The sequence below is a fragment of the Gymnogyps californianus genome, chromosome 11 (genome assembly GCF_018139145.2).
Source record: "Gymnogyps californianus isolate 813 chromosome 11, ASM1813914v2, whole genome shotgun sequence".
Lineage (NCBI taxonomy): Eukaryota > Metazoa > Chordata > Aves > Accipitriformes > Cathartidae > Gymnogyps > Gymnogyps californianus.
In genome coordinates this window covers 13,049,859-13,064,513 of record NC_059481.1, presented here as the reverse complement: position 1 = coordinate 13,064,513, position 14,655 = coordinate 13,049,859, and the positions used below count along the sequence as shown (strand labels likewise).

The 14,655-nt window shown below is 39.4% G+C and overlaps 1 protein-coding gene across 1 annotated transcript; it reads right to left on the bottom strand.

Annotated features, from left to right (window-relative positions):
• Window positions 1–1,529: 1,529 nt before the first annotated feature.
• Window positions 1,530–11,894, bottom strand: HDC (histidine decarboxylase). Its single transcript, XM_050903516.1, is given in 13 exon segments — window positions 1,530–2,431; window positions 2,622–2,723; window positions 3,417–3,515; window positions 4,737–4,765; window positions 4,768–4,826; window positions 4,933–5,095; window positions 5,951–6,017; window positions 6,272–6,415; window positions 7,149–7,283; window positions 8,124–8,246; window positions 9,667–9,780; window positions 10,850–11,022; window positions 11,867–11,894. Coding segments are annotated over 13 exon segments (1,998 nt in total). The 3' UTR covers window positions 1,530–1,669.
• Window positions 11,895–14,655: the final 2,761 nt, after the last annotated feature.

Here is a 14,655-nt window from a genome sequence, read left to right as displayed (position 1 = left end):
TGTATCTTAGCCTGGCTTCTCCTCTCCTTCGTACTTTGAATCTTACCTGCCTTCCTACTGTGTATGGATGTATTGTTAATGCTGTGAATGTTAATACTGTGCACCTAAGCATGTGAAAGTGGGTACAATGTAAGACATCTTTATACAAATACATTTATATTCATATTAAAGGGTGATCCACTGTATTAGTAAAAATTACATCCCTATGTCAAAACACAAAATCATTAAAAAAGACTATTAAGGGAACTTACACCAAAAAAGTCTATTAGATGCTTACATTAACTTTTATCCATTGCAGCAGAGATGCCCTCTTATTCTTCATGCACCAAATAATACATACACAGAATGAGCACAATTTATAAGAACTAAGATGTATTTTCCTTCGGGTGCAAATACAGTAATGGCAGACCAGATACTTCATAATAAAGTGTGGCTTAGATTTCCCTAGGATTTAAAAAAAGGCAAGTAATGTTACAGAATGGAATAAAATAATGTATTCTTACTAGAAAGGGTTAGCAGGCCAAATTTTACTGCTCCTTGTAACACATGCCTCAATCTATCCCACTGTGAGTTTAGCTGATGTTGTATAAAGGTATGGAAATTGTTCTGATTAACCAGACTCGTTGTTTATATAACTTGAGAATAGTTGTACTGGGTCAGACTGAAGATCCATCTGGCTGAGTACACTGCCTTCAAGATGGGGTGATTGTAGGTGTCTGGAAACAACTATGAAGAAGGCAGCAATCATCTAGTAGTGCTTTCCCAGAATAATCTGCTAGCAATCATCGTGCTTCCCGACTCAACAGCAGTAGCTCTCAATTTAAAGCTGCCGTCAATAGATTTTTCTCCCCCCAATTTTTTTCATTATTCTTGAAAAATATGTAAATCATTGGCCTCTTGTAGCAATACGTTTGTTTGCTGCATAGAGACGCTTTCTTCTGGAATGCCCCTTAGTTCTTCTGATATGAGAAAGGATGAAGTACCATTCCTACTCTCTTTCCTCATGCACTTGTGATTTACAGACCTTAGGTAGTGCTGAGAAAGGCCACAGGTGCTTAGCAAGGGCAACTGCTCTTGCAACACGGTTGCATAAAGCCTCCTGTGCACTGTAACTGATTAGCACAGATGGAATAGCAGGGCTGCTGTGTTTTTAAACTTGGGGAGCTTTAAAATTGCCCTAATACAGCAAAATCTCTTAGAGAGGTTACACCCTTCTTTTTGCACAGTTCAGAATTGATGTTGATATTGTCTGCACACACAGATCCTCACAGCAGTCTATAGAGAGTTTAAGTCAAGGTATTAAAAAAATAACTTGCAAACAGAGCGCTAAATTGTTTACCCCCTACTGAGGCCAGCATATTTTGTCAAAATGGTTCTAGCCTACCAGCTAGAAACTGTCCATTACCAGCACTGATAAGGCAGAAATTGGCATTTTCTTTACCACAGTCTACAAATCAGAGAGTTTCATGTTATACACCTACAAGATTTATTTGACATTTTAATCTATAAATACATGAGGTTTCCACCAGTAAAAGCACAGGAATTTTCTCAGTGGTCATTGCCACTGCTTACATACTGAACAAAATAATACGTAGTATTGCATATGAATAAGCAAACTTTGGTTCTCTTTCTACCTGGAGAGGTCTTAAGGACCAATCTCTTTTACTTGTTAAACAATGGCTTGCAGAGGACAACAAGGCAGCTGAAGGCCGCACTGAATGCTACACTCTGGAAAGCTTGGGACACTGTAGAACTTAATTAGTTTTTTGAAGGCACTTTTTTTGAACATCATCACCTCTTCAGGCAGCCTGGAAAGAATTCTGGCATTTGCATGAGACTCCTTCTTGTCAGTGGCTGCTGCTTTGGGGTTACATTGCTCAAGACTACCAGTCATTGGCACGCTGTTGCAGCTAAGGGAACGAGTTGTCTTTTTCTTGCCTTGAACAGATAAATAACTGAATAAAAAAGAGGTTAACTTATGTTTGGTAACATCTTGGACATCTTCTGGGAAACAGTCATCTAGAGGATCCCCTCGACCTTTCACTTGTTGACTAATCATGCACGTACTGGGACTCGCTGCTACCTTCTTAGGCTGAACTACTATTTTTCTGGAAGGTGTTTTGTATTTTCCTCCATCTAGATAAAGCTGAGAAGCATTACTAATGGCATCAGAACTAGGCTTAACTATCATATTAGGGATTCTTGCCCCATCACCAGAATTGATGCAGTGCAACCCATAATTCTGGCTAACGATTTGGGCTGCAGTTTGTTGAATGATGTTCCAGTCTTGCAGAATATCTTCCCTGGTTGTGAACTGAGATGTTACAGTAAAGCGAATGATGAACTTGTCATGAATGGTTGCTGGAATAAGGAAGAGCCTGCCAGAACTGCTTAGTTCTTTCAGGAGTTCTTCTGTCAGCCAGTTGGGACCCTGTTTTAAATATGAATAAGAAAAAAAGAAATACTATAGTTAGAATTTCCAGTGACATCCAAACGTCTCTGTAAGAACTCCAGCATTACAAATTCTTACATGAAAGTTTATTCACAGTTCTTAATGTCTGGGGAGAGATCAGCTGTGGTCAATTCATTCCAAAGAGACATGCAAAAGGCTCAATCTTTACCTTTAGACGAAATACAACCAGTCCAAGATGTCTCTTGGCAGGAATTTCAAAGAGTGGATCACTTTTAACCAAGGATTCAAAGAATTTGGCTGTTTCAGTGCCCTATAATTAAGGGAAAAAGTAGTTACTTATTGGTTTGTCACAAACCCACTGTAAGACACTAAATTAAGAAGTTAAAAAGAATTCCTTTCCTTACTAAAACACATCATTCCAATGTGTGAACGGTAGCAAACAGAAGAATGACAAAGCAGCTAAGAATTTTAAAGTCTGTCTCTCTTTGCCCAAACCCTTGACAATGAACAAGAGTAACTGGACTACACAGTTAGGTTTGAAGAAGGTTTGAAAACAGAACGTGCGTTCTCAGATTAGTCCTTTTGCGGCAACTGTTGATCCACAACATGATCCCTTGTATTTACACTCCATCAAACACTTAAGCCTGTAAATTTTCATAGCAATGGGTTCAGCCATCCATCACAGCCTGCCTCCCAAACAGCTGCCACTTTGCCTCAAAGAAAGCTTCTACAGATTAGTTCTCAGTAATGTGCAGAAGGCATTGACTTATGTAGTTGCTTTCCATTGCCTATTGCTTCCAAGAAGGGTATAGGAAATGTTTTGTCTACACAGTCAATCTTCACAGGTTACTTAAGAATAAAATGGGCATGCATTTAGTGTTCACAGGGAAGCTTTCTGTGCGAGAGGGTTTCTGTTACTCATCTTTGCATCACTGAATTTATTAAACTCAGCTACCAATAAATGAACATCATACATTTATGCTTGCATTGTTAATTCACATACATGTCGCACATGAGCTTGAAGCTTTTTCACCCCAAATGAACGAATCACAAACCACAGCTTCAAAGAACGAAATCGACGACTCAGTGGAATTTGCCAGTGCTGTGAAAACACAACAGTGTATCAATGAGTGCAAAAACAACAAAAAGGAGTGTCCCCTTACGCTGCTACGTCTGTTGCTTCAGGCTCAGCTCAGAAATCTCTGTTGACACAAATAATTTCATATTACTGAAAATCTGCTAAGCCTAGGAAATAGGCATCAAAGAAACGCTATGTCTACATATTTTTCAATTACTTGCAAAAATAAGATTTTGGCTGTTCCCCTTAATATATGGCCTAGATATGCTTAGAATTTTTAGTTAATTACCAGCTAGTAACAACACCTTTTTACATTTAAAGAGCATTATCAATTTAAGATATGTCCATTTACACTTCAGGACTGAGTGTTCACTTCAGTTCCTGTAATTTGCATATTTAAGTGCCATCCTGAACATTTTCCCAAATCAACTATAAACAGCGAGAGACCCTTCCAAAGGAAGTAACACCTACTGCATGGAAAAGAGTGACAAAACATGTGAAGGCATACTTCCAGGGAGCTACACAATTACATGCAGGGTCCTGTTTAACCACAAGAGGGACTCATTGATCTATTTTTTTCCACCTCTCTCTACACACACTCTTCAGTGAAAAGCACTATTGATTTCAAGAAAACAATTATCTTTTCAGGACTAGGGTGAGATCATAGCAGGAACAATTGGCAGTGAATATTCTTTTGGTTTACTGTACTGAAATCTGCTGTAAGATGGATCTAAAGTGAAATGCCTCTTAACTCTCCTATGAATACCTTAATCTGAAGAAAAATGTAATTCATTCTACTGCTGTTTCAGAGCATGGTGTTTCCATTGCTTACTCCTTTCTCTCTTTTATTACGTATCAGAGATACAAGAAAACCAGCCAAAAAGCCATCAGTAGGAATTACTTCAGCAACACAATGCACAGAAATGACCCTTCTAACTAAAGAGTTAATTATATATAATAACTAAAATCAGTAATTACTAACTAAAAAGGCAAGGCTGGATCCCCATCTGTGTAAAAACCTTAAGTACTTCAATCTCTATATCTGAAAGCAATTAATTCTCATAACCAGGGCTCACTTCAAAGTTTTATTATTTAATCTGCGTTAGGATCTCAGTATAATTGGTTTTATGCTTTTATGTAATAAGACCAGCTATAAGATAAGCACACTCCAGAGTATGAGGAGTTTCGCAGTCTGTTTGAACATTTTATAGGCAATTTAAAATATCAACTCAAAGAACAACTTACCATGAAATCAACAGCAGCTCCTGAGTTGGGTGTCTGAGGTAGACAGGGTTAACACTGAAGGTTTGATGTAACTTGTATTTATCCTTAACCCTAACAATTGTAGAATGAACTGTATTTAGCAAAAAATTGTGCAGAGAAAGACTTTGCAATTTGCATATTATCCTTTTGGTGTTGTTTGTGTTTTGCCTTTACTCACCAAAATCCAGTGCAGTCAAAATGAACCATCATCCATTTAGAAGGGTTAAAAGTAAAGGAATCTGCATATTCAATTCCATCCAAGAACAATCGAAATTCAGGACATACAAATGCTGTTCCTGCATATGCAGCATCAATATGAAGCCAGAGTCCCTCAGCATCACCTGTTGGAATTGCAATTGTTGTTATGTAAGGGACGTAAGGAATCAAAGAACATGCTTAATCTCTCCTCTCTGAAAACTAGGTGCGTGTTTTTGCAGGAGGCGGACAGGCTGACAACAAAATAGCAAGCAAGACAAAAAACTTACAATCTAGTTTTATTCTAAAGCTGTGGATCCAGAACCCCAAAATATAGGATAATGCTGAAATCAGATGGACTCTATAACAAATTCACTATTCCATATTTCATATGAGTGAGGCTTTTTAATGTTTGATTTCTCTCACCTGCCTTTTTACTAAGTGAAATTCCCCAGTACAACTCAGTTGCACAAAGCCAGACTAAAGACACGGTGGCAAGCAAAAAGGGCCCAGAGACAGAAGCCACACTCTGACCCATAAGAGAAAGTGTCGCAGGTCTTCAGCAGCTACTTGTCAGAATTTATGCTGGAATAGAATCTGTAACCATGTCAAATTTACCTATTGAACTGGTAGCTACAAAGGATGTTCTACCAAACACTACCTTCAAAACTCCTTTGCTAGGTTAAATATTTATGTATCCATCCTACAACAGTACTGCACTCTATACTGTAGTTTGTATTCCCTGGTTTTCCTGAATAACCACATTAAAGATTTATCAGTTAGCAAATTTCATCCATCTTGAAGAGAATGTATTTTAGCATCCCAATCTACATCTTACAGAAATGACTGCAAAGTCTTGCGCTGACTCCACCGATCTTTGAGACACATCTGAAAAACTCAGCTGATTGGTGTTTCTACTCTCCTTGGTTTTGGCATGAAAAATTCTCATACTATCTTTTCTGTGCTATCATAGTTTAAAATCAGGAAAAAAACAGACTTACAAATTGGACCCAGTTCTGAGAGATTGTCAAAAGCACAGACACCAGTTGTACCCAAAGTTGCACAAACCTAGAAGAAAACAAACCTGTTAAGATGGCATTTTTTTAATAAATGGATGCAGCACTTTAAAAGTGGAGAGGCTATCATAGACAGTTGAAATGATATTAAAATTTTTTTTGTTCGGTAAAATAGAAATTCTTGTATACATTTTAACCTTCAGCTAATGTATTTTAACACAATAAGAAATGGTTCAGGTGTAATTTTATGTTGACATTAAGAATACAACACTACGTCAATACCCCCTACCAGAAAGCTGAACATACAAAGACTGGCACTAGGCCTTTCTCTCTGTCCTCTGCAATGGCTTTCTTCAAAGTTTCACCTCTGAGGGAAAAGTTCTCATCCACAGGCAGAAACTTCATCTTCACAAGAGAAATCAAGCCAGCCTTTTCTACGGAAGAATGCGCCTTTAAGAAAAACGAAAAACAGTAAGAAAGCAAGCTCTGAGGCTGAACAGCTGTGACAAGTTATGGCCTTATAAAAGACAGTGGTTGCAAGAAAAGCAGAGATAAGGTCCTTATTATAATCCATATTAATCCAAGTCTGAAAGTTTCTTCTTTGTGAGTAACTAAAAGAAATAATACACTGTAATTCCAAGGAATGCATATGCTCCATTTATTTGGGTACTGGTCTCTAAAATGTAATAATAGGCATCCTCGCCTTGTGTTTGGAGGGCCATTTATCAAAACTCAGATCTTAAAGGGGCCTCTAGAAATGGATCAACCTCAGTTTATTCCCTCCTCCTTGCACAGAGGCCTAGAGCGGAGACCACAACCAGGAGCAGCACTGAGGTAACACCCCTGAGCGTGCCCGTCTCCGAGTGGAAGGAAGCTGTGAAGAAACAAGAGCTGAAGCAGCATGAGATCAGCACCTAGTTACTGGAGTAAAGCTTTGTGAAAACCAGGAAGGAAGTGCAGAAATGAGTCATGTGAAACAGTCTCCTGGGGACTGCCGGGACCCTACAAAACCTCATCTCACACTGATTTTCTTTCCCCATCTGCAGAAACCAACATTAGAGGGATTCGTTCATGCTTGTGAGGCATTCATGTTTGTTTTTCTCTTGGTACAGAAACGCAAGTTGTATGATCTGGGTGAGACAGCAGAAGCAAATTTGTTTGCTTTTTAACCATAAGAACCTACTTGATCAGATGCATAAGCGATGAGGCGAGAATTGAGTGAGGACTCATCAGTGTCTGGCTCAGAAAGCTTCATCTCCAGAATTTTGTTTTTCCTTGCTGCTAGCAGTGCAACCAAGGTTGATTCGCTCACAGTGCTCTGCAAAGACATTGCTCATTTACTGCAACATATTGCTACTTTATTGCTATTTTGTCAGGGGTTTACTGAAGTCATTGACATGCGCAGCTGCCCACCCCCTCTTTTATTTCTACTACCGCTTTTCTGGGATGCAGTGGAAAGTCCCTCGCTGATGAGCAGCTCCCTGGGCCAGCAACACAAAACAAAGCCTTTTAACTGCTGTATATTTTTAACGTGCAGGACCGAGTTGGGGGGAGTAAATAAATCTAATTTTCGTTTTGTTCTTCTACAGCTAAAATGCAGTATCTCCCACAAAAATTACAAACCTGAGCAAAGCTCCTTATAACACCACAGAGCATCAGCACTGATCCCAGGGGATACTTGCTTAGGCCTTATGAAAGGAGGGAAAGGTTCAGGCCTTGATCTTGCAACTCTCAGAGGCACAAAGTAGACATGAGAAAAAGGGAAAATAATTTCTTGTGTGGCTAAGGACTGCTTGCAAAAGGACAGTGACAAGGATTCCATCTCTATTTATGTACGAATCACTTTAGTGAATAATTTGGTGATGTGAAACAGACTGAAGAAACCAAATCTGACTCTCATTTATCCTTAGTAAGGCCACAAGACTACCTGCTCCTTGTCCATAACACAATTAGGACTAAAAGCAATAGCAATTCCTATTCTATAATCTTCTATATTTAATACTAAAATTTGGGAAAGTAATGACAAATTGGGATTTGTCTCTATTCAGGCCCATAGAGCAAATCTTGTTGGTTTTGCCTCCAGGAAAACTATCACCCAGAGGGAAATTCACTTGAGTGAAAACAAAATGTTGATGAGGCCACCTCTGATTTCCCCTACCTGTAATACTCCTCCACCCACACTATCGGGATGGTGGTGCAGGAATTTATCTGGAAGGCCCAGCATTTTAGCCAACCAATCCATCACATTCATTTCCAGTTCTGTACAGGCGGGACTGGAGGCCTAGAAAAATCAAAAAAAGAGAATCAGGCTGTAATTCACCCTGCAAACACAGTAGGAGTATAACCCTTAGAGTAAACCACATATCACATTTTAATTAATAGCTATGAACACTTTTTAATTGCCTTGGAAGAAATCTCACCTAGATGCAACAAAGGCAGATGACAAGATTTGTAGCAGTGGATATACAAGCAGCTAACTGTGTAATACTATGGCCCATACCCAGCAGAACACAATGCTATTGTAATAAAAATTATGTTGTTTGGTGAGCTCTGTAATACAGATCTTTATGTTAAGGTTGCAGTTGAGGGTGAGCTCCGGGTACCTTGCTCATTACCAGTTGCTCTCTTGGAACACCAAATACAGAGACTCTCACCAAACTCCTTAAAACGCTCTCTCCAGATTACCTGCATCACCTCAGTGTTGAGCTTGTAAACTATCAATAACTTTAGAGTCATCAAAAAAAAAAAACAACAAACCACCCCACAATGAGCCATTTGAGACAAAACTGTGAAACTGCAATTCACCACACAAGTACATGCTCTTGGTCCCTAAAGGGAAAGGGCACTGATCCATCTTCCAACTGAGAGTTAAGGCAGGCTTTTTGAAGAGCAGCAAAAGAAAGATGAAAGCTGTTCTGCAGTGTCCAGCTTTCCACTTATGAAAGAATCAGTTTACATTGCAAGCTTAAGAGAAATCTATCAAGACTAGATTGAGGGCATGGAAATGGATGTTTCTGTGTATGCAATGAGCTAATCTGATACAACTACATGGAGACCATAACCATCAATTTCTTATAAGTTTATGAGCTTCTACTGCTTTCTTACACGGAGACATACATCTAAAAATCTGGGCAACTTCACCACTGGGGAAAACATGGACTTCAGAACACTATTGAGGTATGCAGAGTCATAACCAAGTAGCACCGTGTAGCTGCTGCAGGAGGATCAAAATACTCAGATATTCTGGGACAGGCCACCAAACAATTATTTTCAGAAGAGGAAAAATAGGAAATGTGTTCTCTCAAAGGAGCAGGAGAACTGGAATGAAGCCCAACCTAGCCTGCAGCCATGGATGGAGGCTGCTCTGTTGCCTGCAGTGCTTGTCTAACAGTCTCGGCACTGAGACTAGACAACAAGGAACAATACTCACAGTGAGATATGCAAAGAATTAGAAAACAGACATTTCTAGTGGTATATTTTCTTCATTCACCTCTTACTACTAGGTAATGTTTGCTCTTATATATTCTATTTATTTATTTGTTTTTTCAAGTGACATTTTTCATTTATGCAAGTGACATACAATTGGTTAAAGTAAATAATTATACTGACTGACAGAAAAAGAAAGAATGACTATAACCTGCTCCTGCATAATACACACAGGAGATGAATATCTAAAATAACAACAACAACAAAAAATTTACCCATGTGAATCCCAAGCAGTTAATTGCATCAGCCACCATATCTCCCAGGAGTGAAGGCCAGGAAGTAAGAGCTGGAAAGTAGGCATGCATGTGTGGACTTTGCCAATGGACTACCTAGAACAAAATTATCTAGAAGTTAAGTCTGAAAATGTCACAAAATTCTGCACGAGATGTAGTGATTAGCATCTGTTTAAAGTGATGGAAAAGGATCACAGCAACATAATATGTGCAATTATAGATCTGCTAGCAGAAAGCTACAGAGATAATATCAACAGGAGTGCAGCACTAGCAAATGATAACACTGTGTCGTTATTAGATAAATTCCAAATTATAGCAAAAGCATTTATCTGAATTACACAGGCAGACAAAGATTCTGAACAGGAAAGAACGGTCTTTCGCACATTGCACAACAGAGTCAGAAATACTTATCGAAATATTTATCTTTATAAGGGGAATCCTTGCAACAAAGTTGCTCTTGCTCATTTTGTCAAACAACAGCTTGCCTTTAGCTACACATAGCAATTTACAATTATATAGCCACCCTCCAAACACCTGAAAGAGCTTATATGTGAGACACCAGGGTAAACATGTTTAATGTGAATCTCTCTCCTACATCAGACCAAGTTTCTGCAAACATCTATAAAGAAAATTTTAAAATAGACTTTGAAACAGCTTCTTACATAAAACTTTTAATTTGGTAGTATGAACTCCCTTAGCAGAATCTGCAGTATTTATGTACAAGAGGAAGGAGATCTTTACATTCAAACAGCAGGAGACAAGTCTTATATGTACATGACCTTGGGCAAGAGGTGTTTCACCTTGCTGTGCCTGAGTTCCCACATCTCTGAAATTAAGATGATGCAGTTCAGCAGGTAGAGGCCTTGTGAAGCTAAATTCACCAGTGTCAGAAAATCATTGTTTCCCTCTAAGCAAACATGAGTTATTCTTAATGTATAAAATACTCCAAAAATACATTCAGTCAATCCCCTAAAATTGTAGTTAGGAACACAACACTAATCTCCAGAATCCTTCTGTGGACATAATGTCTACAGGACTTATTGTACTTTTTGGGTGTTTTACTTATTGAGATAAATGTTCTGCAGAATCTGTGCACTCCCAGGATTTGGTGTTTACCCCAGGTAGTAATGGCTTTTTCCTGTCACGATTATACTTTATTTCTTACCCCGGGCATAATAATCTTCTCTATATCTCCAAAGATGTTGTCCCAGCTGTCTGGGTCCATTGGGGCAGAATCTGGCAACTGGGCTCTCATGTAACCTGGCTGTACATCAGGAGTCACCCGTCTCTCTCTCACATTGCTCAGGTACTGGCAAATGTAATCCACCATCTCTTTCCCTGGAAGAGGCAAACCAGAGCTTTGAGTTTTGATTGTGAGAAAACTAACTAGTAGTACTAGCACTTCACACAATCTCTCATTAGCATTGGACAGGACTTGGAATACTGCTCCCAGGATAGCCGCAGGAACTAACCTTCCTCCGACACCCTACTTGTCTCATCTAATAATGTAGGGACACGGCTTCTAGAACAGGCTTCCTTCATGGTGACAGAACAGATTCACAGGGTTATTTCAGTGCCGTCACTGAATAGTTCAAATGTACCTTTAAAATACAATCATGGTACAAGTACAGTTTGTTTGATTACTGAGAGGATAGACAGATTTTCTTGCCTACAAATTAACTGAAACTGCATTTCACAGAAATTAAATTTTCATAATGCCCCATGCTTCCCTGTCGTTACAGCATACCCCCTTTTGCATCCTCTGAAAACAGCTGCACAGCTCCACACCTTTTCTCCACTTTTTAGGCAATCTCCTCCATCCCTGGGACCAAAGTTTGCTCCCCATCTCCAGAACTGTGCCAGTGTCACTGAAGTTTCATGGTGTCAGCTGGGGAAGAGCCACTGTGCATAACCCCTTAGCACAAGTTTATTCAGAATCATAGTTTTGCAGCTTTCCCACAGTATTTTAAATGTAAGACCAAAAAGCCTAAGTCATCCACTGACTCGAAATCCATTTACACTCAACGCTGGGACTCATTTTTGTCTCAGCCTAAGTCTCAAGGACATGTGTGCAAATAAAGAATATATAGCCCATCCTAATTTTGGGTACCACCCCCAGCCCTGCAACAGTTGATCTCTGTGAGCAAATGCTACCTGTTTCCAAGAGCACAGGCTCACTCACCTCTCCGTCTGTACTCCTCAGGCTCCATACCGATTCCTTCTAAAAGCACCTCTTCAAACCTGGGCCACGACCTTTCAGGAGCTGTGGGCAGTTTGGTCTGGTGCCCTGCTAGCTGCTTCACCCTTTATAGCTCCCTTTATCTCTCAGACTCACGCATTCTGGAAAAGGTTTAACGTAGGCAGGTTATTGGTGAATGTTTATCTAACTCCTCCCAACCGAGGGCTTTTCAGTCTCTAGTATGTTCTCATCTGTGCTCTTTTGATGTGTAAGATAGTATATCTCTAAGAGGAGCTGCCTCTGCGCTAACCCTTTCCCATTTCCAAACAATCTTTCAGAAGTCTCACAGTAATCTGTGTCATGAGTATAAGACACATTAACATGAGACTTGTGGGGGAGAAAAAGCTCAAGAGCTTCCAAAACCAAATAAAAGCAGCCATGTTACTCTAGCACACTGAACTACTGCACTAGCAGTGGTCATTAAAACAAGGCACCAGCACGTAACAAATTTGGCACTGCAGGCAGAGACTTCTATTTTTTTTAAAGGAATTGTAGGATTGCGTTTTCCCAAGAACAGACTATACCTGCATCCCCACAAGTCTTCAGTCCCTATGCTGTCAGTCCCTGGCTGCTAGAAGGAAAGGCATTACAATTATTGCCAGTTCCAGAACTGCAATACAAAGCAGCAATGATCCTCTTTGTGGATTTCCTGCCCTTCCAGATGAGTCCAGGTTACACTGCAGGGTGATGTTCCTCCGCTGATACCATCCTAGATTGCTGAGCTGAAAAAACACATCTTTTTCCCCCCACTGTGCTTGCTTTGCTCACATATGATATGCATAAGCACTGGGATTTGGCTTTGTATCTCCAGAATTCCTTCAAGTCCTCCACTGGGATTGTTCTCAGTTTGGAAGAACAGCCATGTAGATTATTCCCCCTTGTTCCAGTTTTAAGGACCTGAAAACACATCCTGACCTATCTTTGGCAGCACGACCTTTGACACTGTACTCAATGTTGAGCGCTTATCATCTTCACCAGAAGGAACTCGCTTGCTCTACACTGATACCAGGCAGCCCTGGGAAAAGAGAGAGGTAGGACTTACGGACTAAGCACCAGAAATTATTACGTAACAGACTATATGCTTGCCCTATTTTTGCTATACCCTAGGCTCCTGCTTAGGGCTGGCCCTGTTGGAGACAGGATACCAGGCTAGGCAGACCCTTCGTCTGATACATGACAGCAGCTCCTCTGTTCTCCTCATACAGAACAGAATTGGCTGTCAGAGCAGCTTTGATTTTCTGCCTCATGTACTATAATGCAGTGTAAATGCTTTCATTATTCTAGAAAGCTGTTCTGTCTTTCTCCACAGAGTACTTTCTACAGAACAGTGTGAAAACCTTTCCTAGTTTCTGCTGCGATTAGATATTTGAGAAAAAACTGTTTCACAGATATGACAAAGATGCTCTGATACACAGACATCAGATTAATATACTAAAATAAAAAAAAAAAAATTATAAAAAAGGCATTGAAAGAAGTGCAAGAAGTGCAGAAAAAACCCATACTATATGCTTATTCATCTGCTTTATCTCACATTACTCTGGAAACATTAGGAAAAAAATAACAAGCTGCCCATACACGTAATATCAATTTATGAACCTCTCTTGGCTTTACTGTAAATGCTACCATAAAGGGGAACAAAGAAGGTGAGAAGGGACTGGCATCAAGCACAGGACCAACTCAAGAAGAGTGTAGAGTTCTCAAAAACTGTGGTTCTAGCTCATTACAAGTAACTAATACATTACCTTAATATATGGATGTCTGTTCAAAGCAAGCTGGTAGCTAGTTACATTTATGATTTCAATTTGGAACAGCAAATAAGGAGCAATACTCTTAACAATGTTTTCAGAGCTAAATCACACAACAAATATTCCATGTGACATATACTCTACGCCTTTGCTCAAAGGTGATAGTTTCATCAGGTTGGTTTCTTGCTCTGTGCAGAAGAGAACAAACAGCAGGTCCTGTTCGGAACTAGAATAAAATAGGTGATAATGAATTACAGGTAGGGTAAATACTGCTGGTGATAAATAAATTTTTGTTATAGCTACCCTGCACTTGGAAGGATTTTGTTACAGACTATGAGGAATAGAATATTTGCTCACAGGAAGCAGAATGAATAGAAAAGGTTCTTTTCATTGTTTGCTACAAAGGTCTGTGCCGTCAAAACCGTGGGAAATTCTGCATTTGGATGTGAACATTACCACTATCACTAGTCGGACTAATGCTGAAATTCTTATCGTTATTAAGAGTTCACAGAGATTAAACTGTAGTTAAGTTTGTGGGATGTGAGGACACAAACATTATTTTGATCACAGAATAATTCAATTGGAGCAATGCCCAACCAACACATTTAACTTGACTAACTGGTTCCTGTGACATAATGGATCGTTTCTGAAAAAAACCCTAAAATATAGCAATTTCCAGTTAGTCACTGCACAAGGCTTGCTTCAAGTCCTAGTACCAGCTGAGCATGATTACATCCTTGAAAATGACTCTTCTAAAACCCACCACCACAGATCTTCCATTTTTTATTATCTTTTGATTATTTTTGGGTCAAATTTGCCAATCGGGATCAAATTTGCCAAATTTATACCAATACTAGGATATTTAGGACTTTTTCCTAACTGCCAATTCTATAAACTCAAGTCAAAGTTTGAAGAAGGAAGATTTTACTTTGTATTGTATAATGCAATTCTTTCCCCACTCCTCCCTCCTACCTTTAAAGGCCATTC